Source organism: Rana temporaria, chromosome 3 (genome assembly GCF_905171775.1).
Source record: "Rana temporaria chromosome 3, aRanTem1.1, whole genome shotgun sequence".
Taxonomy (NCBI): domain Eukaryota; kingdom Metazoa; phylum Chordata; class Amphibia; order Anura; family Ranidae; genus Rana; species Rana temporaria.
Genome location: NC_053491.1, coordinates 461,371,053 through 461,396,204, shown reverse-complemented (window position 1 = coordinate 461,396,204; position 25,152 = coordinate 461,371,053). Strand labels below are relative to the sequence as shown.

Genomic DNA, 25,152 nt, shown 5'->3' with positions numbered 1-25,152 from the left:
CCTGAGATTTTCTGCCACTAAGGTGTCCTTTTATGAAAGTGCGGTAAAATACAGCATTTCAGTTCTCAGGGGTGATCGCTCTCCTCTGAGTGCCTGTTTATGAAACTTTGTAGATCGCTCCTCATCTCAACATGAGAACCGATCTACAAACGGCTGGAAACTCCTGAGAACTGCTTCTCTCACTGTAATCTCGCGTGATGTAGCGGGATTACAGTATGAGGAAGTGAAAAATACACACATTATACACCACATATTAATAAAATAATAAAGTTACATTCTCACCAAACAATATACATTAACCTAATTATTAAACATTGTTTTTATCAATATTTAAAGCTCATACATGTGCCTATTTAAATGTGAATGGTGTATAGTATATGAATGGAATCCACATATCTAATGCAGCTATACACCATTCATATAAATGAAAAATACATTTATAATCATTAAATAATTTTTTTAAATAAAGTATATAAACCTGTATAACTGTAATAGAACAGTCCATGTGTAAAACATATTTTAGGGTTTACAATTTTTTTGTTACTAATAAATTAGAAATTATATAAAAATGACTTTAATAATAAGAGAGAGATAGAGAGAGATAGAGAGATATATAGAGAGATATAGATATAGAGAGATATAGAGAGAGATAGAGAGAGATAGAGAGAGATAGAGAGAGATAGAGAGAGATAGAGAGATATAGAGAGAGATAGAGAGAGCTAGAGAGAGATAGAGAGAGAGAGAGAGAGATCTCCAAACCCTGATCCCGCCGGGGCGTTAGGCTCCAGACGGGGACTGAGGTACTGTGGTCTGAGCAACCGAAGCCAACACGGACCCAACTTCCTCGGAGGGACTGCCGGAACAGAACCCTCCCAGTACTAGGTGGGGCTCCCCCGAAGTGAGAGCAGGCGAACTAAGCCAGAAGGCCATGTCCACCCACTCCCAAGACGTTCAGGGCAGGCCCGAGGACCCGCACCCTACTAATCGCATAGTGAACAAAAAACATGCAGAAACAAAGACAAAAACGGGACAAGACACGGGGGGAAAAAAAGGTGGGGGAGAAAGAAAGATGAGGAGAGTGAAAAAATGACGATGGCCAGCCAAAGCTATTTTTGCCCTACGTCTCGGTACTTGGTTCTGCACGCCTGTGACCTGTATTTAGTCGTCTGTCCTCTGTGGGCTTAAGTCACTCAGTCGGTCCAGACTGTGGAGAGACTGACTTTACAGCTGAGACCCACCCAGATGCCAGGACAGGCAGCTGGCTCAGCCTCTCAGTGAGCTGCTGGGAGATTGAGCCAGCTGCTCCAGTAAGTGCTGGAGGGGCAGAGCAAAGAGGCTCTCTGCAGATTGAATACTGAGAACTGAGTGATCAACAGTTAATGGTTGCTCAGTTCTCGGTGTAGAGCCAGCAGAGACAGCTGCAGCTAGATTCGGTGTTGCAGCCATCAAGGTGAGTATGTGTGTTTTATTTTTTTCTATTTTCTTTCTTTATCACTTATCCAGCCCTATAATAACATTTTGAGAAAGATATTATTTATTTTATCCCCTACGTGTAAAATATTCCCATTTGAATTTTATTTTTTCTCTTTGCAGCCAATAGGGAGAGCTATATGCAAGCTCAGTAAGTTCTTTTCCTTAGAGCTTCTGTGCTAAAAGTAGACCTTGGTGACTCACAACAGGGACTTGGCTGCTACCCCTCTGCCGACAGATATAGTAACGGTTTATAGTGGATCTAATATAAAAAAACTGTCCACTTGCATAAAAAAAATGAATGTCTGGCCCCCCCAAATACTCACTTTCTTCTGGTGCTGCTTTATCTGTTTCTCGGCCAAGCACAGGTACTGGCAGAGGCAACCAATCTAACCTCTTCTTCAAGCATACCTCCCAACTTTTTGAGATGGGAATGAGGGACACTTATCAGTAAAGGTATGCAGGCATAGGACACACCCCTTGCCACGCCCCCTTAAAGGATAATTGTACAAAAAAAAGATTGGTTAAACCCACAAGTGCTTTTTTTACCACTACTATTCCTTTATTGGCTTTTCGATTGTACAAATGCAGCAATTTAGAAATCGGATGAAAGGTTTAGCACTGGAAAACACTTTTTGATAGATAGAAAGTGCATTTTATATACATCGATATAGATCAGACCAAAATGAGGGACAAATGAGGAGGAATGAGGGACAGAGGGACATTGTTCCAAATCAGGGACAGTTGGGAGCTTTGTTAAAGAGAGACAGCGGGCAATCAAAAGATCCAGGAAAAAGTTTAGTCTTTGAGGACCATCCTGACATTATTTTATTAGCAGCAACAAGGGGGAAATAGGTAAGTTTTTGCCCATATGTCGCCTTTAAATAGTACATAGGTCGAGGGCAAATTTAACGTCCTTTAAACTATAACTTGACTGTGGCAGTGGAATTAAAAAATGTCCCATATTTGGCTTTAATGGGATGTATAATGCCCCACTGTTATCAGTGGGAGGAATCGTATCCAATCGGTGGTTTTATTGGGAGGAATAGTGCCCAATTGTTGGTATCAGTGGGAGGAATAGTATCCAATCGGTGGTTTTATTGGGAGGAATAGTGCCCAATTGTTGGTATCAGTGGGAGGAATAGTATCCAATCGGTGGTTTTATTGGGAGGAATCGTGCCCCATCATTGGTGCCAGTTGGAGAAATAGTGCCCCAAGGGCCATATAAAGACAAGCAAAGAGCAGCAGTTTGGAGACCTCTGAACTAGTGATTATCAGTTTTCCAGAAAGCCCAGTATGCTTTTCAAACTTTTTGCATAATAAAATATCAAATTGACCAGAAATCATTAGAGTATTCTACTGAGTATTGTCCACTGTTAGTCGGTTTTATGATCACATAGAGATCGATGAGTAATTTCATTGGGGTAAGTATAGGGAGGTTCTTTGCTCTTTTCTCCGACGAGGGCCAACAAGGAAAGTTTGTAGCCCTCCACTTTCTGCTCTGCTTTCACATTGAGTCGCCTCATTTTACACTAGTCGAGCATGGAGGTAGATTAGCTTTGCTGCCAATCCAACCAAAATTGGTACATTTTTAGGTGGGTTAAATTGCCTGTTGGCTTGCTCTGTCCTTTATGACCTCAGTAAGAATTCTTCATCTCAGCTTCCAGCACTATTTGTGAATTCCTAGCTTTAGATAGTTCCCTTTTTCCTTTACATCACAAATTAAATTCCAAAAAAATAATGATCATAATTCCCAAAGCAGGACTTGAAACCATTGTGCTATTATCGTTGGGTTACTTGTGAGAGATGTCAGACGATGTGTACAGGTGATATTCCACATTTTGGAATGGATTGACCCTTCATATGATAATGCAGGTTCTGAAATTTACAGAGAGTCATGGGATAATTGGTGTAAAAGAAACAATGGTGGCCCAGTTACAAATATGACCCCCCCTTACTGCCCTCTCCCTAGTGCACCCATTGCAAAAAATACTCCACTTTTACTGCCCACCTTGTGCAAATATTGCCCAACCCCCGTGCAAAGTGTACCCCATCCTTACTGCCCTCATTGCAACCAGTCCTCCACCTTTACTACCCACCCAGTGCAAACAGTGTCCCCCTTATTGCCCCAGAGCGTAAAGTGTACCTCATATTTGGTGCCCTCATTGCAAACAGTCCTCCACCCTTATTACCCACCTAGTACAATCATTCCCCCCCCCCCTTTTTTTCCCTCTCATTTTGAAGAGTACCCCATTCCTAGTGCCCTCATTGCAAACAGTCCTTCACCTCTGTTTGCCCTCCGAGGGCAAACAGTGCCCACATTGCAAATGTTCCCCCGCCTCTATTGACCACCCAGTGCAAACAGTGCCCTCATTGCAAACAGTCCTCCACCTCTGTTGCCCACACAGTGCTCACATTGCAAACGGTCCTCCGCCTCTGTCACCCACCCATTGCAAACAGTGCCCCCTTATTGCCTTCCCAGTTTGAAGAGTACCCCATTCCTAGTGCCCACATTGCAAACAGTCCTCCACCTTTGTTGCCCATCCAGTGCCAACAGTACTCATTGCAAACAGTCCTTCACCTTTGTTGCCCACCCAGTGCTCACATTGCAAACGGTCCTCCGCCTCTATCACCCACCTATTGCAAACAGTGCCCCTTATTGCCTTCCCAGTTTGAAGAGTACCCCATTCCTAGTGCCCACATTGCAAACTCCTCCACCTTTGTTGCCCATCCAGTGCCAACAGTGCCCTCATTGCAAACCGTCCTCCACCTTTGTTTCCCACCCATTGCAAACAGTGCCCCCTTAGTGTCCTCCCAGTTTGAAGAGTACCTCATTCCTAGTGCCCTCATTACAAACAGTCTTCCACCTTTGTTGCCCAACCAGTATTTCCCTTACGCCCCCCCCCCCCCCAGTTTAGACTCCTCCTTCCCTAGTGCCCTCCATATGCAACCAGTCCTAAACTCTTACTGGCCACACAGTGCAAACTGTACCCCCCCCCCCCTTACTGCCCTGCATTACATACATTACAGTCAGAACAACCTGACCCAAGAGTTGCTGGCAGGCCTAGGCTGAGAGGTTGGCAGAACAGGTATGTCCCCTGGGCGTTTCAAAAAGAGGGAGCACAACAGAGATTGTTCTTGCAATTTAAGCTGCTGAGATAATTCACAGATCATGGTAAAGGAGCAGGGGGGGGTTTGAGGGGTACAGGATACAGTTTGGCCTTTTTGCCTTGGGTGCTTAAAGGACTTTGTCCAAGCACTGGTTGCTGGCCACAGCCCAGGGAAGCTACTGAGGACCAAGCACAGTGGATGCCTTTGGCAGTTTATCTGCAGCTTCCCTATGCTCGGCCTAGAATAGAAATGCATGTCAAAGACAATAGAGAATGTAGAACTGTCACTTAATGTCTCCTAGGCCTCAAACAGACACTCGGTAGTCATACAAGCATTCTCACTTAGGGCAATTGAGAGTGAAGCGGGGCCACACTCAGACTGTCCCTTCACCAAAGGACTCAATAGCGATTGAGTAAAAAAATTCTATTTTGACTGATCATTTTATTCCCCACATTCGAATGTATATTTTGTTGCCACATGGGCACTAGATTATCACAGAATTGCTGGATGGTGTAATGTCTATACCAGACTTTTTGAACATTTGTATCCTAGAGAAACCCTTTTAAAGTGATATTAAAGTTTTTTGTTTAAAAATAGCAAACATGCCATACTTTTTTGGTCTGTGTAGTGGTTTTACACAGAGCAGCCCAGATCCTCCTCTTCCCAAGTCCTTACCTGACAATACTGGCCCCTCCCTCCAGCCGAGTGCCCCCACAGCAAGTAGCTTACTATGGGGGCACCCGAACTGCTGTTCTGTGTGTCCATTCAGATACAAAGTCATGTCTAAGCTCCACCCCCTCTCTTCTCATTGGCTCGCTGACTTTGACAGCAGCAGGTGCCAATGGCATCCGCTGCTGTCTCAGACATTGAGGAGGGAGAGTCCCGAACAGCCGAAACTCTTGTGCAACATCGGTGGCTTGAGATGGGGATCAGGTAAGTATTAGAGGGCCTGAGGTGGGCTGCTACACACATAAGCTTCTTTATCTAAAGACTCGTACACATGATTAGATTTTCCGCAGACAAAGCTTAAGACTTTTTTGTCCGAAGGGCGTTGGCCAGGAACTTGTCTTGCATACAAACGGCACACAATTGTCGGCCAACAAACACGAACGTAGTGACGTACTACGTCGTTTTTCAGCTCTTTAGCGCCACCCTTTTGGGCACCTTCTGCTAATGTTATGTTTGGTGAGCATTGCTTCTGAGCATGCTTGTTTGTACTTTGGACTTTTGTCCGACGAACACACGCTCGAAAAAAACAGACCGTTGTCCATGGAAAAATATAAAGCCTGCTATCCAACATTTGTCCATGGAAAATCCGACAACAATTGTCCGATGGAGCAGACAAATGGTCGGACCCGCCAACAGGCTGTCATCACACAATTACCGTCGGAAAATCTGATTGCGTGTACAAGGCTTTATTGCAGGGATCTCCAAACATTCTAAACAAAGGGGCGGTTCATTGTCCTTCAGACTCTTGGAGGGCCGGACTTTGGCCAGCGGGAGTGAAAATGTTCCTGGCATCATTGTTAGTAAACATCTGGTATTAGGGGGAGGAATAGTGCCCCATTGCTGGTATCATAAGGAGTAATAGTGGTCCATTAGTTGTGTCAGTGGGAGAAATGGTGCTCCATTGTCCGTGTCAGATGGCAGAATAGTGTCTTGTATCAGTGGGAGGGATAGTGCCCCAAGGGCCGGATAAAGGCGAGCAAAGGGCCACAGTTTGGAGACCACTGCTTTATTGCATAGAATGCGTTAAGATAAAATCTTCTGTCTTTAGAACCACTTTAACCACTTAAGGACCTGCTCATATATATATATATATATATATATATATATATATATATATACATACGTCCTGTTTTTAAAGATAGATATCTCGGTAACGGCAGCAGCTGCTGCCACAACCGAGGTATCCATCTTTAGCATGAGCGGTCCTTTAAACGATAATGGCGGTCTCCGCGGCGGATTCGCCGCAAGATCGACATTATCATGGAGAGGAGAGACCCCCCCCCTCCCGCCGATCTCCCGCTCCCTCCGCCGCTTACCGGAGCCGTCTGTAGCGGCGGAGGCGATCGGGTCCTTCAGCCTGCTGTGTGGGGATGCGAGTGAGGGCAAGATGGCCCCCACCCGTCCCCATAGCCTAGCAGGGCGTCCCCATATTTAGACTTAACAGTAGGGTGAGGTCGACGTGCCCTCTCATGAAACTGGCAGGTTAGGAACTGCATCAAATCCAGGCCAGGGGCCCAGCACCCTCCAGATTCGACCTCATGCCTCTGTCCAAATCAAAAGGCCTCCACCTCCACGCCAGCAGGCTTAGCATCTGCCGACCGCCATCCCTTTCCACCTCGCCGTGTACACAGGACAGTCAGCAGAGCACCACCTACTGGCAACTGATAAGAACAGGTACTACACTTGATCTTAGCCCAAAAAAAGAAGATTTATTTCGTTCTGAACAGAAACTAGAGTATAACAACGGGGGCGGCGGCGTAGGAAGTTCCCACCCCGATGTGATGGCAAAAAAGTATACACAACGTAATCGCGTCACTTCCTGTTTCCAAATCCCGCGATAACTCGCGGCGGGCCTCCGCAATGACTCCTGGGAACAATGACACAAGCTCCCAGGAGACAGTGCAGCACACAGGACATTACGTACATACCCTCAAAATACCCGCCCATAGCCGCAGGGGTCATATACCGGAAAATAAAATGAAAAGCTGAAATACACAGGTACACCTGATGATAAAAAAATGTTCCGTTTAAGAATGAATACATTAATGTAATTTGATTGAGCAAAACGTATAAAATTGGGTGGACCTCCGCTTTAATTTGCATGGATTTCCTCTCACTTCCTGTTTGGCTATTGGACAGGAAGTGAGTGGGAATTCTCCACAATAGGACACAGATGGCAAAAAAAAAGAAAATTGTATCCTACTTACCATAATTTTATTTTCCTGGTGCCTATCCATGGCAACCTACATATGATAGTAGCCCTGCCTACTTCCACCCACAGGACCAGTGCATAGCTATAAAAAGTAAACACCCACACAACAGCCCATTACCTGTACATCGATTGGGAATAAACTGGGTGGGTTCAGTATGCTGCCATGGATAGGCTCCAAGAAAAGGAAATTACGGTAAGTACAATTTTCTGTTTTACTGGTGCCTCCATGGCAGCATACATATGATAGATTAATAACTAGCTATCGGGATGGGAAGCTTCAGCAAATGATATCATAAGAAAGTGAGTGAGCTACTGGCCTCCTGCCAAAGACAGGTGGGTGGAAGTAGGCGGAGCTACTATCATACCGTGTTTCCCTGAAAATAAGCCCGGGTCTTATATTAATTATGCCAACAAAAGACACAGTAGGGCTTATTTTCGGGGTAGGTCTTACCATGTAATGTGTTGTCTTCTCTCCCCCTCTCCCTCCCTGCCTGTCAGGAATCCCCAGTGTGAACCGAGTTAAAATGCTTGTACAATCCTATAATCCTCTATTACAGTATTATATAATGTACAATGTGTGCGTTTCTGTAATATAATTGTGCCAAATACATTTGTTATAGCGCCACTCTGGTACCCGCCGGAGCTCTTTTCCCCGCAATTATATTCCAGAAACACACACATTGTACATTATATACTACTGTAATATAGTGGATTAGAGGATTTTACAAGCATTTTTAACTAGGGCTTATTTTCGGGGTAGGGCTTATATTGCAGCCCTCCTGGAAAACAACACTAGGTCTTATTTTAAGGGTAGGTCTTATTTTTGGGGAAACAGGGTATGTATGCTGCCATGAAGGAACCAGGAAAATGTTTTGCCTATACAGCGGAACCTCGGATTACAAGCATAATCCGTTCCAGGAGAATGCTTGTAATCCAAAGTCCTCGCATATCAAAACGAGTTTTCCCATTGAAGTCAATGGAAACGAAAATAATTTGTTCCGCATTGACTTCAATGGCATGTAATACCAAATGCGGCCAGAGGGGGTACCGGAGAGCCTCGGAAACACCTGGAAAGGCCCAAGGAAAGCTCGGCTGACCTTGGCAAACTTCGGAAAGGCTCGGGAACTTAATATTTCCGAGTCTTACCAAGCATTTCTGAACAGCGCCGTTCAGCTCTGCTCCGCCCCCCCCCCCCACCTCAGGCCAAACTCGGTACTGCACACGCTTTGGCCTCAATCCTGCTAGTTTTGTGAGACAACCTAGTTAGGATTTTTCAAAATACAGTGTTCGTATTGCCAAACGCTCGTTAACCGCATTACTCGCAATCCGAGGTTCCACTTTAATATTACAGAATACAAAGACATTTTAGATAATGGTTGCACTTCCAAAATGTTGGTAACGGTTTAGGGATGGCCCTTTCGGTTCCAACATGATTGTGTCCCAGTTTACAAAGCCAACCCTATAAGGACATGGTTTGATGGGTTTGGTGTGGAGGAACTTGAGTGGTCTTCACAAAGTCCTGACCTCAACCCTACTGAAAACCTTCAGGATGGATAGGAAGGCCAATTACAAGCCAGGTCTTTTTATCTAACATCAGTACCTGACCTCACAAATGTTATTTTGGCTGAATGGACACAAATTCTCAGATGCACTCTGAAGTTTTGTGGAAAGCCTTCCCGGAAGAGTAGAAGGTTACTGTGTTAAAGGGGGAGGAATTTTGCCTGAAAGCTTTTTCAGATCGAAAAAGACACCGGAGAACAAAGCCTGAGACAGTTTCATGTCCTTGTCTACTTTTGTCATCTGTAATGTTTTGATTGTGTATACTTTTGTGGTTTTTAAAGCCCACCTCCATGAAAACAAAAAGAATTCACCCTTGCAGTGAGGCCTTCTCGCATTCTAATGCCGCGTACACACGCTCGGAATTTCTGACAACAAATGTTCGATGTGAGCTTGTTGTCGGAAATTCCGACCTTGTGTAGGCTCCATCTGACATTTGCTGTTGGAATTTCCAACAACAAAGATTTGAGAGCTGGATGTCAAATTTTCCAACAACAAAATTTGTTCTTGTAAAATCTGAGCGTGTGTAGACAATTCCGACGCACAAAATTCCACCCATGCTCTGAATCAAGTACGAGACGTAAGCGCTCGGTCTGGTAAAACTAACATTCGTAATGGAAATAGCACATTCGTCATGCTGCAGTAATCGACTGAAAAGCACAAGGCTGAAAAGCAAATCTCAGACATGAAATATGAACAACACATTTCCCTCTATAGTGTGTACTTGTCTAAATTAAGAGCACTAAGTGTCATTTCTCTCTGCTGCTGCTTCATTCTTCCTGACACCAAGAGAAATATGGTGACAGGGGAGGGATCTCCAGCTGATTGACCGTCTTAGGTGTGTTCCTGTAAGCTGTGTGAAGGGGGGTGTGTCCCTTCCCTCCAATCATCTCTCAGACCTCTCCTTACTGAGCTCTGCAGAGTGTAATTTCATCTCCCCACCCCCTTTTTTCTGAACTTGCAGACAAGCTTTTTAAATGCAGCACTTTGAATGGATGTAGAGAAGAGAGGACTGTGGACAAACAGGTACAACTAATTTGTTTCGTCTCTGTGTATCACGTCACTGGGTAAATGGTAGGGGTTACAACCACTTAAACACTTTTCAGCTTGGCAAAGAACAATATTTCCATGTACCAATTTGAGGTCTGCGTGTTGCCACAAAGAAAATATTACCATTGTTTATGTGCCTCATTCTGATGTGATAGATGTATGTAGGAAGGCCTCCATGGCTACAGGCAAATGATGCAGTGCCTTGAAAAAGTATTCATACCCCTTGAAATTTTCCAAACTCTTTTCATGTTACAACCAAAAATGTAAATGTATTTTATGTGATAGAGCAACACAAAGTGGCACATAATTGTGAAGTGGAAGGAAAATGATAAATGGTTTAAAAAGGGAAAATTGCTGATCCCAGATGCTCTCCGTCCAATATGATAGAGCTTGAGCTTTTTTGCAAAGAAGAATTGGCAACAATTTCATTCTTTTAGATCAGTGGTCTCCAAACTGTAGCCCTTTGCTTGCCTTTATCTGGCCCTTGGTGCACTATTCTTTAAGAAGACACCAATGATGGGGCACCATTCCTCTTACTGACACCATGAATGGGGCTCTATTCCTCCAACTGACACCAATTATCTGGCACCATTCCTCCCACCGACACCAATGATGAGGCTCTATTCGTCCAACTGACACCAATGACGGGGCTCTATTTGTCCCACTGACACCATCAATGGGGCTCTATTCCTCCCATTGACACCAGTGATGGGGCACCATTCCTCCCACTGATGTTATCGATGAGATACTATGAGGGAGATTTACTAAAACTGTTGCACAAAGAATCTGGTTCAGATGTGCATGGTAGCCAATCAACTTCTAACATCGGCTCGTTCAATGAAGCTTTGACAATAAAACCTTGAAGCTGATTGGTTTCTATGCAGAACTGCACCAGATTTTGCAAAATTCCAGCTTTAGTAAATTTCCCCCTATTTCTACCCCACCCATCAATGGGGCACTATGCCTATAAATGACACCAATAATGGGGCACTATTTCTTCCACTGACACCAATAATGGGGCACAATTCTCCCTCTAAAATGAATGATGGAATATAATTTACTGTCAATGTTTCTACTCCCACTGAACTTAAAGTGGATGTAAACCCACTCTCATCCTTTCTAAACTACTGCCATAGTGCTGATCTATAAGGATATTCTTGCCTCCTGCATGTATCCTTACCTTATTAACCACTTGCTTACTGGGCACATAAACCCCCTTCGTTCCCAGGCGAAATTTCAGCTTCCGGCACTGCGTCGCTTTAACTGACAATTGCGCGGTCGTGCGACGTGGCTCCCAAACAAAATTGGCGTCCTTTTTTCCCCACAAATAGAGCTTTCTTTTGGTGGTATTTGATCACCTCTGCGGTTTTTATTTTTTGCGCTATAAACAAAAAAAGAGCGACAATTTAAAAAATATATATATTTTTTTTTACTTGTTGCTATAATAAATATCCCAATTTTTTTTTTAAAAACTCTTTTTTTTCTCAGTTAAGGCCGATACGTATTTTGACGTATTTTTATAAAAAAAAAAAAAAAAATCGCAATAAGCGACTGGTTTGCGCAAAAGTTATAGCGCCTACAAAATGGGGAACAGAATTATGATTTTTTTTATTATTTTTTTTTTTACTAGTAATGGCGGCGATCTGCGATTTTTATTGGGACTGGGATATTGCGGCGGACGTATCGGACACTTTTGACACAAATTTGGCGCCATTCACATTTATACAGCGACAGTGCTATAAAAATGCACTAATTACTGTATAAATGTGACTGGCAGGGAAGGGGTTAACACTAGGGGGTGAGGAAGGGGTTAACTGTGTAGCCTGGGTGTGTTCTAACTGTGTGGGGGGTGACTGGGGGAGGTGACCGATGCTGTGTCTCTATGTACAAGAGACACAGATCGGTCTCCTCTCCTCTGACAGGACGTGGAGCTCTGTGTTTACACACAGAGCTCCACATCCCTGCTGTCACCTGCCGTGTCACCGACGATCGCGTGTACCCGGCGGACATCGCGGCCGCCAGGTACACGCATCGGGTCTTCGGCGATGCGCCGGGACAGTTTTTACCCTCTGCGCGCCACCCAGTGGCGCGCGCGGGTAATGCACATAAAAGGCCGTGTTTAAACGGCCACTTGGCACTTGAGAGCCGCGCTGCGGACGTATTTTGTCTATAGCGCGGATCTCAAGTGGTTAAATGTTTCACCTCTGTCTGTTATAAAAACTGAAACTGCAGATTCTGTGGGTGGATCTGTTGTCTGGAGCTCTGTGGGTGGAGTCGTGATGTCAATAGACTTCCCGCCCTCCTCTACACTCCCCTTGTCAACATGCATTTTCTCCTGTGTATTCCTTACACTGAATTCTGCTATGATCTCTAACATCCAGTCAAAATCCAGAAAAGTAACCACATTACTTCAGAAAAGGAGTGGGTGGGAATTAAAAAATAGTGCCTGTCTCCAGGCTGGTGCATGAGATATGTAAATAACATGTCATTCACAGCAAGGGGGCGGAACGGATTTAGGTTTTTCTCTGTAAGTCTGTTTAATTTTACTGAACAATAAAAGAGGATTGCTCAGAGCTGGATGAACTCTGTGTGGCAAGACTGGGCACAGATGATAGGAAATCGTATACTGTACATTGTGACATCAAAAAAATATAAACAATTTGGGTTTACATCCACTTTCAGCTTAAAAGGAACCTTATTGACCTGCATTGGACTGTGAGAGCTCAGGCTTGGCTCTGTCAGCATTGGCATACCATGCCCACTTAAAACTCATGGGCTACTGAGACCTGCTAAAGCAAAGGGCCAGTTCACTGTGCTTAAAGTGGAACTAAACCCATCAATTTAACTGTTTTCCCAAAACAGTCTCAGTCAAGGCATGTTGTGAATTATAATTGTAACAATCACTTGTGTTCTTAACTAAACTGCAGCACCATAGTATCTTCCAATCAAACAGAGGATAAGATGGCAGCTTCCAAGGCTTCAAAGGAAAGGAGGGTTTAGTTCTGCTTTGGGACCCTAGAGGGGCCAGGCTATGGCCAATGATAGTAGAAAATGGCTGGTGTCAGCGGTCATTGAGAGTAAACCATGTCCAAGCGCTAGTGGGGGGGGGGGGGGGATACATAGCACCTGTGGGTTAGTGGGAGAATATTGGTATCAGTGAAATAATAGTGCCCATTGTTGGTGTCATTGGGAGGAATAGTTCCCTATCGCTGGTACCAGTGGGAAAATAGGGTCCCATCATTGGTATCGGGGTCATTTGGAGAAATAGGACCCTATTTGTGCTATCAGGACAATAGTGCCCAATGTTGGTGTTAATGAGAAGAATAGGGACAATTAAAAGCTGTCAAAGGGCCACACCGGCCCATGGGGTGCAGTTTGCTGATCCCTGTGCTAAAGAGTGTATATAGATAATACAATCTATATTATGTAGTGACACCTTGTGGTATCCCATGTGTACTGCGTGTTTTAAGGTAAGAATTAGGGGCCAGATTCACAGAGCAGATACGACGGTGTATCTCCTGATACGCCGTCGTATCTGTTGTTCTATCTATGCGACTGATTCATAGAATCAGTTACGCATAGATAGCCATAAGATCCGACAGGTGTAATTGTTTTACACTGTCGGATCTTAAGATGCAATACCGCGGCCGCCGCTGGGGGCAGTTTGCGTTGTAAACCAGCGTCGGGTATGCAAATTAGGAGTTATGGCGATTCCCGACTGTTTTTCGCGTTCGCTACGTCGCCGCTAGTCTAGTTTCCCGTCGCAAAGTTAGTCGTTTTTTTGGTGCCTTAACTTTACACAGCAATCGTATTGCTGTATAAAGTATGGCCATCGTTCCCGCGTCGAAATTTAAAAAATAACGTCGTTTGCGTAAGCCGTCCGGGAATACGAAATTACGCTACGCGCGTCGCCGTTCGAAAAAATTACGTCACTTCGCGCAAAGCACAGCGGGAGTTCGGAAACAGAGCATGCGCGGTAGGTCCGGCGCGGGAGCGCGCCTAATTTAAATGGCACACGCCCCTTTGAATTGGCCCGCCTTGCGCCAGAGGCCGCCGGCCGTAGGTTTTCATCGCAAGTGCTTGGTGAATCGGGCACTTGCGATGAAAAATTGCGGCGGTGTAACGTATCTACGATACGTTACGCCACCGCTTATCTACGTGAATCTGGCCCTAGGACTATAAATTTATGCGACCAGCTAAGTTAGAACTTTAGATATGTTGTTATTATTATTTTTATTGTTAAATCATTTTTATGCCATAATTTTCTTGCCAATATACAGTGCTAGCAATGAAATGTATATTAATCATAGTAGCAACTGTATCAGTAAAATCATTGCAACAATACTTATAGTATTAATAGTAATAAAAGTGTTATACAAAAATAAGTGCCAATTGACCAGATGGGAAGGCAAATCACCAAAGCACCTGATATTTTATAATGCACAGTATGTTTTGTAACTATTTGGCTTTAATTTTTGACCCATTTTCTCTGGATTATTCTCCTGCAGAAGCTTCGCAATCCTAAAATGGAGAAAGCAGAGATCCTGGAGCTGGCGGTCATCTATGTCAGAGACATCACCCGTATGAAGTCGCAAGGTATTAATCTTACCCATCATGTGACCTCTATAGGCTGTGTACCTTTTTTGTGTCATATTCAAATTTTAGGAATAGGGTAGTGGCAATTTCAAAGCGGCAGCATCCAGGCTTTCATTGTCTACTCCATGCTGGATAAGTGACTGTTAAAACATGATTTGATGTTACAAGTCAGGCCCATAGGTTGCAACCCTGCTATGGTACTTCTTTCCATATACTACCATAGCCTGTCTACATACTACCCTAGCCTGTCTATATACTACCCTAGCCTGCCCCTATACTACTCTAGCCTGCCCCTATACTACTCTAGCCTGCCCCTATACTACCCTAGCCTGTCTATATACTACCCTAGCCTGTCTATATACTACCCTAGCCTGTCTATATACTACACTAGCCTGCCCCAATACTACCCTAGCCTGTCTATATACTACCCTAGCCTGTCTATATACTACACTAGCCTGCCCCTATACTACCCTAGCCTGTCTACATACCACCCTAGCCTATCTATATACTACCCTACCCTAGCCTGTCTACATACTACCCTAGACTGCCTACATACCACCCTAGCCTGCCCCTATATTACCCTAGCCTGTCTACATACCACCCTAGCCTATCTATATACTACCCTACCCTAGCCTGTCTACATACTACCCTAGACTGCCTACATACCACCCTAGCCTGCCCCTATACTACCCTAGCCTGTCTACATACTACCCTAGCCCACCCCTATGCTCCCACAGCCCGCCCCTTGGAATTGAACATAATAGTATGTCATATAATTTTGCATACAGACAAGGTGCTGTTGCATGTAAATCTGACTTCCTGATACATTTAATTTTAGTTTTAATTATCAGGATATAAAATAATGATTGTGGGGGCCTTTTGGTGGACGTGATTTATTTTTTTTGGTGGGGGAGAACCCTTAAAATAACTTTCCGGTCTCAGGGAACCCCTGATATTGATTGGATGCATTATGCAGGGCTTTTTTTAGGTGCAAGAGCTCAACCATGCACCCCACAGAACCGCATCAAACTAGGGGTGTGGCCAAATTGCAGTGGGAGTATCCTAAATGGGACAATAAGTACCAGGGGTGCGCTACGTGCAGAGTTCAGGGGTGCGCTACGTGCAGAGTTCAGGGGTGCGCTACGTGCAGAGTTCAGGGGTGCGCTACGTGCAGAGTTCAGGGGTGCGCTACGTGCAGAGTTCAGGGGTGCGCTACGTGCAGAGTTCAGGGGTGCGCTACGTGCAGAGTTCAGGAATCGGCTCTCTTTCACAGGCTGTTAACATCTTACTTCCATCCCTTCCCCTGGGTGTGAAGGCCACATAAAATGGCTTGGAGTGCTGATTTGGGCCACGGGCCTTGTGTTTGACACGTGTGATCTAGGGTTTTTATACATTGAAGTATAACCTCATTGGCAGCTGAATTAAGACAAAGGGACTTTATGCTGCTTTACTAAAATGTATCTAAAGCTGCCCATACATTATACAATTTTCTTACACCTTCCTGTACAATTTCTTTAGATTTACCTTCACTATGTAGTGCAAGGGCCTGCCTGATTGGATACAACTGGAAGTGTTTAATTTTGACCTCATATTATATGTTTTTTAGTAAATCTAAAGGAAAACTGTATAAGGAGATTAAACACGTATGGCAAGCTTTAAACTAGAACATTCTTTTTAGGTTTTTTTTGGAACAGAAAAGGGTAAAAAAAAGCTGTCTTTTTGCTTTTAGCTACCCATTGGGCATATCGCTTCACTTCCTTTGTGGTTTTGAGACAGGAAGTGAAGTGTCAGCTTTTCTAAAGTGAGGGGAAATCCCCTGTTAGACAGTTGTCTCCTGAACAGATGTCTCCATTGAAAGATTTCCCCTTACCTCTTGTTCAGATGACAGTTATAACATTTTGAATTTTCAATCACGTTCTGTCCTACAGTTTTGACAATGGTCAGCAGGACAAATAACATAAAATTTCTCTAGCAGGGAAGGAGATGGGGGGGGGGGGGGAACCCCCACAGGCGTTTTTACCTTTCCCAAGTCAACAGTGCTGGGGCAAGGTCCTTTAGCGTCCAAGGCAAAAAAGCCAACATGTGCTCATTCCCTCATCTATTTGTCCAGCTTCCAGCATATTTCCCTACCTGTATCCTTCCCTTCCACCAAAACCTGTTGTATAGATGCATACATTCACCTATGTTTTGCATTTTCTTGTATTTGCAGTAGCATCAGGGGTCAGGCTGGTAGTTTGCTGTCAGGGACTGGGCTTCCTCAGCTGAGCTTGGGTTTTTTCAGTGGCAGCTGGTGCTCAAAATTTTTGGGGTGGCGCAAATAAACGGAAAAAATAAATCAATTGCCACCACTGTGCCATAAATTGCCACCACTGTGCCATAAATTGCCGCCACGGTACCCATAAATTGCCACCACTGTGCCATAAATTGCTGCCACGGTACCCATAAATTGCCGCCATGGTACCCATAAATTGCCGCCACGGTACCCATATATTGCCGCCATGGTACCCATCAATTGGCGCTACTGTACCCATCAATTGGCGCTACTGTGCCCATCAATTGCTGCCAGTGTGCCCATCAATTGACACTACTGTGCCCATCAATTGCTGTCAGTGTGCCCATCAATTGGCGCTACTGTGCCCATAAATTACTTCCAGTGTGCCCATCAATTGCCGCTACTGTGCCCATCCAATGCTTCCAGTGTGCATCCCCCACCCGCCCCGCACTTACCTGTCTCGGTGAAGCAGCTGGTCATGTTGGTGTCCTCCACGCTCCGCGATGTCTTCTCCCGCCCTCTCTTCCCGTCCTCTGCTATAGACGGACGCCTGATAGGAGTCCGTCCATAGCGCCTGTCGTAATGCACAAATCTAGCTATGGTGATAGAGAAGTGGCAGGAGAGAGGGGACAGCGCCTGTGCGCCCCTTATGGACCCACCGCCACTGGGCCTAAAGAAGGGGTTCTATCAGCAAAGAAAAAGGCTTACATTTTCAGACATGTTCCATGTACAGGTATTAAGGGAAGTATGAAACCTACTAGAAAGGATTGAAAAAGGTGCAATGTGCATATATAATGTACAAATCACAGAAACACAAACCAATTCAATTCCCACAGATGTGTCTGCTTAAACTAAATCCTTGTTGGGTGCTTTGATTTACCAATGTTTGTACTTCTAGTATTTTTAGAAGGCCGATTACAGTCAAACCCTTCTCCCATTTCTCTACATTGATTTGCTTTAATACGTAACTCCATGCCAATATAGCAGACCAGGAAGAGTAATTTTTGATGATCTTTTTGGGACTTTCTTGGCAATGGATGAATGTCGATGGGCTTTGGAAATTTCCCATTTGGGATCTAACACCTTATTGAGAATAAGACCAAGTCACTGAATAACTGGATACAAAGTATAATTTATTATACCCTAAATTACCAATTTCTGCTAGTTAGATTAATGTGGTGTATGCTATAAAGAAAAATGTGTATTATCTTGCACATACCCATATGAGATATGTTCCACTCAGACAAAATATATTTAATACACTTTACTCTTCTAACTGTCTGCCTTTCTCTCTCAGATCCTCACCGATGGGCAAAACCTGCAGGAAAGTGTTATCTTTCTGGGTTCCAAGACTGCTTGGACCGCACAGAAGACTTCATCCAGGACAAAAGCCCAAAAGCCAAGGCCCGTTTTCTCGATGAGCTGCAGACGCACCTTCAGGACAGGTTGCGTTTACCAAATCAGCTCAACCTTTGCAGCCAAGTTGGCAGTCAGGATAAAGACTTGTCTTCGGAAGGGAATGTCTCCCCCGTTTCCACCATAGAAGTAAGCCCATGCTCGCCTCCCCTCAGCGGATCTGAAAGTGTAAGCCCCCCGAGATGGATGCAATCAAGTTCCCCAAACCCTGGTGCTTACCAAATGGAACATAACCATGCTTCAACCTATGTTTGGAGACCTTGGCCATAAAGTTAAATGAACAAGTACGATGGACTCCTAAAACCTGTTTTGAAGACTTTTCTAATCAAATCTCCATGATTGTTGATGTCCCAAGTGGAATCTCCCAACCACAGCTGGAAAGTCTCAGACTCCATGCTGCAAAGGGGTCATATTTTTGGATATTCAAATCAAGTTATGATTATTTTCTCTTTTTTTAAAGGGGATTATCCAAAAATGAGTTTACCTGCAGTAACAAGGGGAGCTATTCTATAGACTGGCCATACATTTTAATGCTCAGCATCTCTGTATGGTTGTCAGCTCAAACAGGTAATAATTATAATATATTTATATAATACAAAAACATTAAGGCACGCCCCCTAGAAAGTTTCAAGGTGTGTGTTTACTAAAAAACGTATAAATTGGTTTTTGAATACATAACTTGTGAACTCTGAAGAAGTATTCCCAACTGCAGGCAACCAGTATGGAGCATCTTATTATCCTACAAAATGTCTAATATATTAGGGCTGGAGAATTCTGGGGTAAAGCCAAGGAGTCCGTTTTTGGAGTCCACGAGATACCAGATGCTTGGGTATGAAAGCAGAGTGAAGGTTTGAGGATGGCAACCCTTTTGTGTCTTGAAATTATATTATTAAGTTGGCTTCCTATGGGCAAACTGGAACAGTAAGGCCCCGTACAAACGACCGAACATGTTTGATGAAACTGGTCCGCGGACCAGTTTCATCGGACATGTTCGGTCGTGTGTACGGCCTAGCGGACAGGTTTCCAGCGGACAAAAGAAACTTGTCCTCTGGAAACCTGTCCGTCGGACATGTCCGCTGGTTAGTACGTCTAACCAGCGGACCGAAATCCCGCACATGCGTCGAATTGATTTGACGCATGCGTGGAAGCATTGAACTTCCGTGTTTGAGAACGTCGGTGTCTTCTACGTCACCGCGTTCTCTGTCCGCGGGGATTTTGGTCTGATGGTCTGTACACACATCAGACCAAAAGCTCCCGGGAGACATGTCCGATGAAAACGGTCCCTGGACCGTTTTCATCAGACATGTCTTCTCGTGTGTAAAAGGCCTAATGGGACAAAAGGGACTAGAACTAGGGACAAAATCAGCAGCTCCTGGTGCCTCCCGACAGGGTCATTGTATCAGACTGCTTCTTTAACCACTTAACCCCCGGACCATATTGCTGGTCAAAGACCAGGCCACTTTTTGCGATTTGGCACTGCGTCGCTTTAACTGACAATTGTGCGATGTAGCTCCCAAACAAAATTGGCGTCCCTTTTTTTCCCCACAAATAGAGCTTTCTTTTGGTGGTATTTGATCACCTCTGCGGTTTTTAGTTTTTGCGCTATGAACAAAAATAGAGCGCCAATTTTGAAAAAAAATTATATTTTTTACTTTTTGCTATAATAAATATCCCCCAAAAATATATAAAAAAACATTTTTTTTCCTCAGTTAAGGCCGATACGTATTCGTCTACATATTTTTTGTAAAAAAGAATCGCAATAAGCGTTTATTGATTGGTTTGCGCAAAAGTTATAGCGTTTACAAAATAGGGGATAGTTTTATGGCATTTTTCTTAATATTTTTTTTTACTAGTTATGGCGGCGATCAGCGAATTTTTATCGGTACTGCGACATTATGGCGGACACTTTTGACACATTTTTGGGACCATTGGCATTTTTATAGCGATCAGTGCTATAAAAATGCATGGATTACTATAAAAATTGCAGTGAAGGGGTTAACACTAGGCGGGCGAGGAAGGGATTAATCATGTTCCCTGGGTGTGTTCTAACTGAAGTGACTGACTAGGGGAAATGACAAATCACTGTTCATACATTGTATGAACAGACGATAGGTAATTTTCCCCCCTGACAGGACCGGGAGCTGTGTGTTTACACACACATTTCCCGATTCTCGCTCTGTAACAGCGATCGCGGGTGCCCGGCGGTGATCGCCACCGCCGGGCACGCGCGTCGGCGTCAGGGGCGCGCGCCCCTATCAGCTGCTCGGCGAGGTGGCGTAAAGCTACGTGCTTTCGCCCAGCAGAGCCGACCTGCCGTTGTATAGCTGCCGCGGCTGGTCAGCAAGCAGTTGATGCCGCGTACAGACGGTCTGACATTCCGACAACAAAAACTTGGATACATTTCCGACAGATGTTGGTTCAAACTTGTCTTGCATTGCATACACACGGTCACACAAATGTTGTCGGAAATTCCGAACGTCAAGAACGTAGTGACAAACAACACGTACAATGGCACTAGAAAATTGAAGTTCAGTTTTCAGCCTCATGCTTTCCAGTCCATTAAAGAGTCACGAATCTCCATTACGAATGCTAGTTTTACCAGAAAGAGCGCTTCCATCTTGTACTTGATTCAGAGCATGCATGGAATTTTGTGCGTCGGAATTGTCCACACACAATCGGAATTTACGAGAACGGATTTTGTTGTCGGGAAAATTTAAGTACCAGCTCGCAAATTGTTGTTGTCGGAAATTCAGACAGCTAATGTTCGATGGGGCCTACGCACGGTCGGAATTTCTGACCAAAAGCTCCCATCGAACATTTGCTGTCGGAAATTCCGAGCGTGTGTGAACTGTACTGTCCTATCATACAACTTAATAATGATATTAATCACAGGCCATGTATACAGACATGAGTTTGTATATGTATCTCTATACAGTATCTGTATGTCCTTTCTATATGTTGTGCATATGTATGTCAAATATTGCACATTTGTTTGATTGTATCACTATGTTTTTTGCTGTTATACAGCATTTTGAGTGTATTTCTTTTTATTTCTTTAATAAATGTCTAAAAATGTTTCAAAAGTCTCAATTATAAATTTCAGAATGCCTTATTAACTGCTCAGTCATGACAGCACTGTGAGCTGGATTTCCCACCAACAGCAGAATGCCGTTTCTGATCTTGTCTCTATTAGTTAAAGTAGATCCATGTCATTACAATATGTTAATTAACCACCTTCCTGACCAGGCCATTTTTTGTGGTAAGGCACTGCTTTGCTTTAACTGACAATTGCCAGATCATACGACGCTATACCCAATTTAAATGTACCGTATATACTCAAGTATAAGACGACCTGAATATAAGCCGAGGACCTAATTTTACCACAAAAAAATTGGAAAACGTATTGACTCGAGTATAAGCCTAGGGTGAGAAATGCAGCTACGGTAGCTACGGTAAGTGGAAAAGAGGGTCAACTGTGCCCATTTGCAGCCCCACTGTGCCCATCTCCCTGCCTCTCTGTGCCCATCTCCCTGCCTCACTGTGCCCATCTCCCTGCCTCACTGTGCCCATCTCCCTGCCTCACTGTGCCCATCTCCCTGCCTCACTGTGATCATCTCCCTGCCTCACTGTGATCATCTCCCTGCCTCACTGTGATCATCTCTCTGCCTTACTGTGTCCATCTGCAGCCTCATGTACCTGATCTCAGGAACACAGGTGCTGTGACATGCAGTCAGTCTATTCGGCGGCCGTCCAGTGTAACAAAGCCCCGCCGCCTCCTCGTCCTTGTCCGTGATGGAACACTGATTCCGTTTCCCAGCAGTGAGTCAGTGTCCTGCCTATCACGGATGAAGACGAGGAGGAGGTGGGGCTTTGTCACACTGCACGGCCATCGACTAGACTGCATGTCACAGCGCCGGGAGATCGGGCACATGAGGCTGCAGATGGACACAGTGAGACTCGAGTATAAGCCAAGGGGGCATTTTCAGCACAAAAAAATGTGCTGAAAAACTCGGCTTATACTTGAGTATATATGGTATGTCCTTTTTTTTTTTTTTTCACACATAGAAATTTATTTTGGTGGGATTTGATAAGAAATTTTTTTTTTACTTTCTGCTAAAAAACGCATCCAATAAAAAAAAATCGAATTTCTTCATAAATTTAGGCCAATATGTATTCTGCGATTAACACTATATTGTCAAAAGTATTGGGACACCTGACTTTACATGAACTTTAATGGCATCCCAGTCTTAGTCCATAGGCTTGAACATTGAGTTGGCTCCTCCCTTTGCAGCTATAACAGCTTCAACTCTTCTGGGAAGGCCGTCCACAAGGTTTAGCAATGTGTGTCTATGGGAATGTTCGACCATTCTTCCAGAAGCGCATTTGTGAGGTCAGGCACTGATGTTGGTCAAGAAGGCCTGCCTCGCAGTCTGCGCTCTAATTCATGCGCTCTAATTCATCCCAAAGGTGTTCTATCGGGTTGAGGTCAGGACTCTCCAGAGTGCCAGACCAGAAGTGCTGGATCATGTACATGATCCAGTGCACCAGGGCCGCTCTTCTGCAGTAAATCTGCGGTAGGTGGTCCGCAGGTGATTAAGTAACGCACAGACTGCAGGGGGTCCGGATTAACTACTTAAAGGGTCACTAAAGGAATTTTTTTTTTTTTAGCTAAATAGCTTCCTTTACCTTACTGCAGTCCTGGTTTCATGTCCTCAATGTTCGTTTTTGCTCTGATGTTGCTGTAATTCTGCTCTGTTCTGGACACTTCCTGGTTGTCTGTTTCCTGATGACCACAGTACTGGGAGCTTCTAGTTTCGTTTTCCAAACCATCACTGCTCTATGGCTCTGTGTAGCACAGAGGCATGAAATAACATGCAAAAACTAAGCTAGATGCAAAAACGAAACTGAAACTACAGGTACATTATATGATTGATTTTTATCTATTTTTAATCGTTTTTAAAAGGAATCAGTTAACTATTATGTCTCTATACCCTGTAAACAGTAATTTCAGCAAAAAAAATGTTTTCCTTTACAACTCATTTAAGCTCTCTGGGTGTACTAGATATGCTGGTGAATAGGGACAAGGTAGGTGGATTCATTGATGGAGATAAGGAAATTGATCAGCTTTGATACTACAAGCTATAACCACAATATAATGTATATTACAAGGTATGGCAAGAAAATGACATAGGGATTATAACTACACCTTTACATAGTTAAAACCACAACAAATAAATGTAAAGTGTACAACACCTTTGAACATGGCTATCAGTATTTTCAGTTAGAATGAAAGAGTCGAAAAGTACACAGTTTCCACTGTGCTTTGCCCGTAGATAAACCATAGTGCTCCATGTATCTAGTGGCATGAGTGCGCCTTGTATTAAATGTTTACTTGCAAAAAAAAGATTTTATATACCGTAAATCCTAGATAAATCAATATGAAACAGTAATATGTAATATAACATTTATAATACACAGCATATTTAGACAAATGCTTAGGATATTATAGCCATAGTACCATTATTGGAATCAAAAGCAATTCATAGTAAAGCCAAGGCGAGAATCCAGAAACTTCCAAGATCAACAAAGCAACTAGAAGAATAAACAGCAGGTTTCAATTGTGAAGGATCACATGTGAAAAAGCTGCCTCTTGACAGCAAAATAATTGTTAGTCTGATAAAGTATAGTTTCAAGTAAACCATAGAAAGAGAGTCTGAAAGTAAACAGTTTCTGCTGTGCTTTGTCTTTAGATAATCCATAGTGCTCTGTGTATCCAGTGTCATGAGGGCACCTTGTAGGGTGTATGCGGGGAATCCTGCCAACTATGCCAAGTTGTGGGCGGTGCTACTCTCCCTGCACATGCGTGTACCTTTCACTCTGCACGCTCTCATCAATGCCTGGGATCATGTGAGGATCAAACATTAAGGCAGTTACCCAACTTAGAGATGAGTCGTGTTCCTGTGTGCAGTAATAAAAGTACAGAGTTCCTCTGAAAAGTACCGTCCCGTTCCAGTACACACTTTAACTTGATATATGTTGCATTTAGGAGGGACACCGCTGAGCCTGCGCTCTCCACTAGTCTAGCATTCCTCTGTTACCCCATTCCCAGTCTTTGTGATGTAGGAGTGCTGAACCTTATGCAGATGCGTTTTAACGCAATGGGTGGTTTGTGGTCCTAGAGCACTGGAGGGAGCCAGATTACCGACCCTCTCACTAACAGAGGGCCCGTCACCTACACCACGTAACACGCTTCACAGCTGTCAGCAATGTACCTTGCACTAGCTGGTTGCCCATAGCAACTGCTTTACTCCTCCTGCTTATCCTGCTGAGTAGATCTTTCATGGTGGCTTTGCTTCATAAGCCATATGTGCTTTACTGACCCTAGTTCCTTCCCACACCAGGAACCATCATGCACCCCTTAAAAATAACTTCAGACCAAACTTGGCACTAGGGTTGCACCAATACCACTTTTTTAGGACCAAGTACAAGAACCGATATTCTTTTCAAGTACTCGCTGATTACTGATACTTTTCTTTTAATGTCATGTGACAGTTTTTAAAGCACAATTTTCTAAATAATAAATGCTTCTCCTTCACTGATGAGGCTGTACTGATGGGCACTGATGAGGTGGCACTAATATGCAGCATTGATGGGCACTGATAGGTGGCACTGATGGGCACTTGTGGTGTTCAACCTCTGACGGAGACACGAAATGTCACTTCCGTTACCGAATGCGATG

At 44.0% G+C, this 25,152-nt stretch overlaps 1 protein-coding gene across 1 annotated transcript in view; it reads left to right on the top strand.

Annotated features, from left to right (window-relative positions):
* LOC120933530 (transcription factor HES-7-like) overlaps positions 1-19,373 on the top strand; it is a 36,701-nt gene extending 17,328 nt beyond the window's left edge. The window contains exons 3-4 of the mRNA XM_040346781.1: positions 14,638-14,725; positions 18,295-19,373. Coding sequence (XP_040202715.1) covers positions 14,638-14,725; positions 18,295-18,683 — 477 coding nt within the window. The 3' untranslated portion in view covers positions 18,684-19,373. The remainder of the gene's footprint in view (positions 1-14,637; positions 14,726-18,294) is intronic.
* Positions 19,374-25,152: the final 5,779 nt, after the last annotated feature.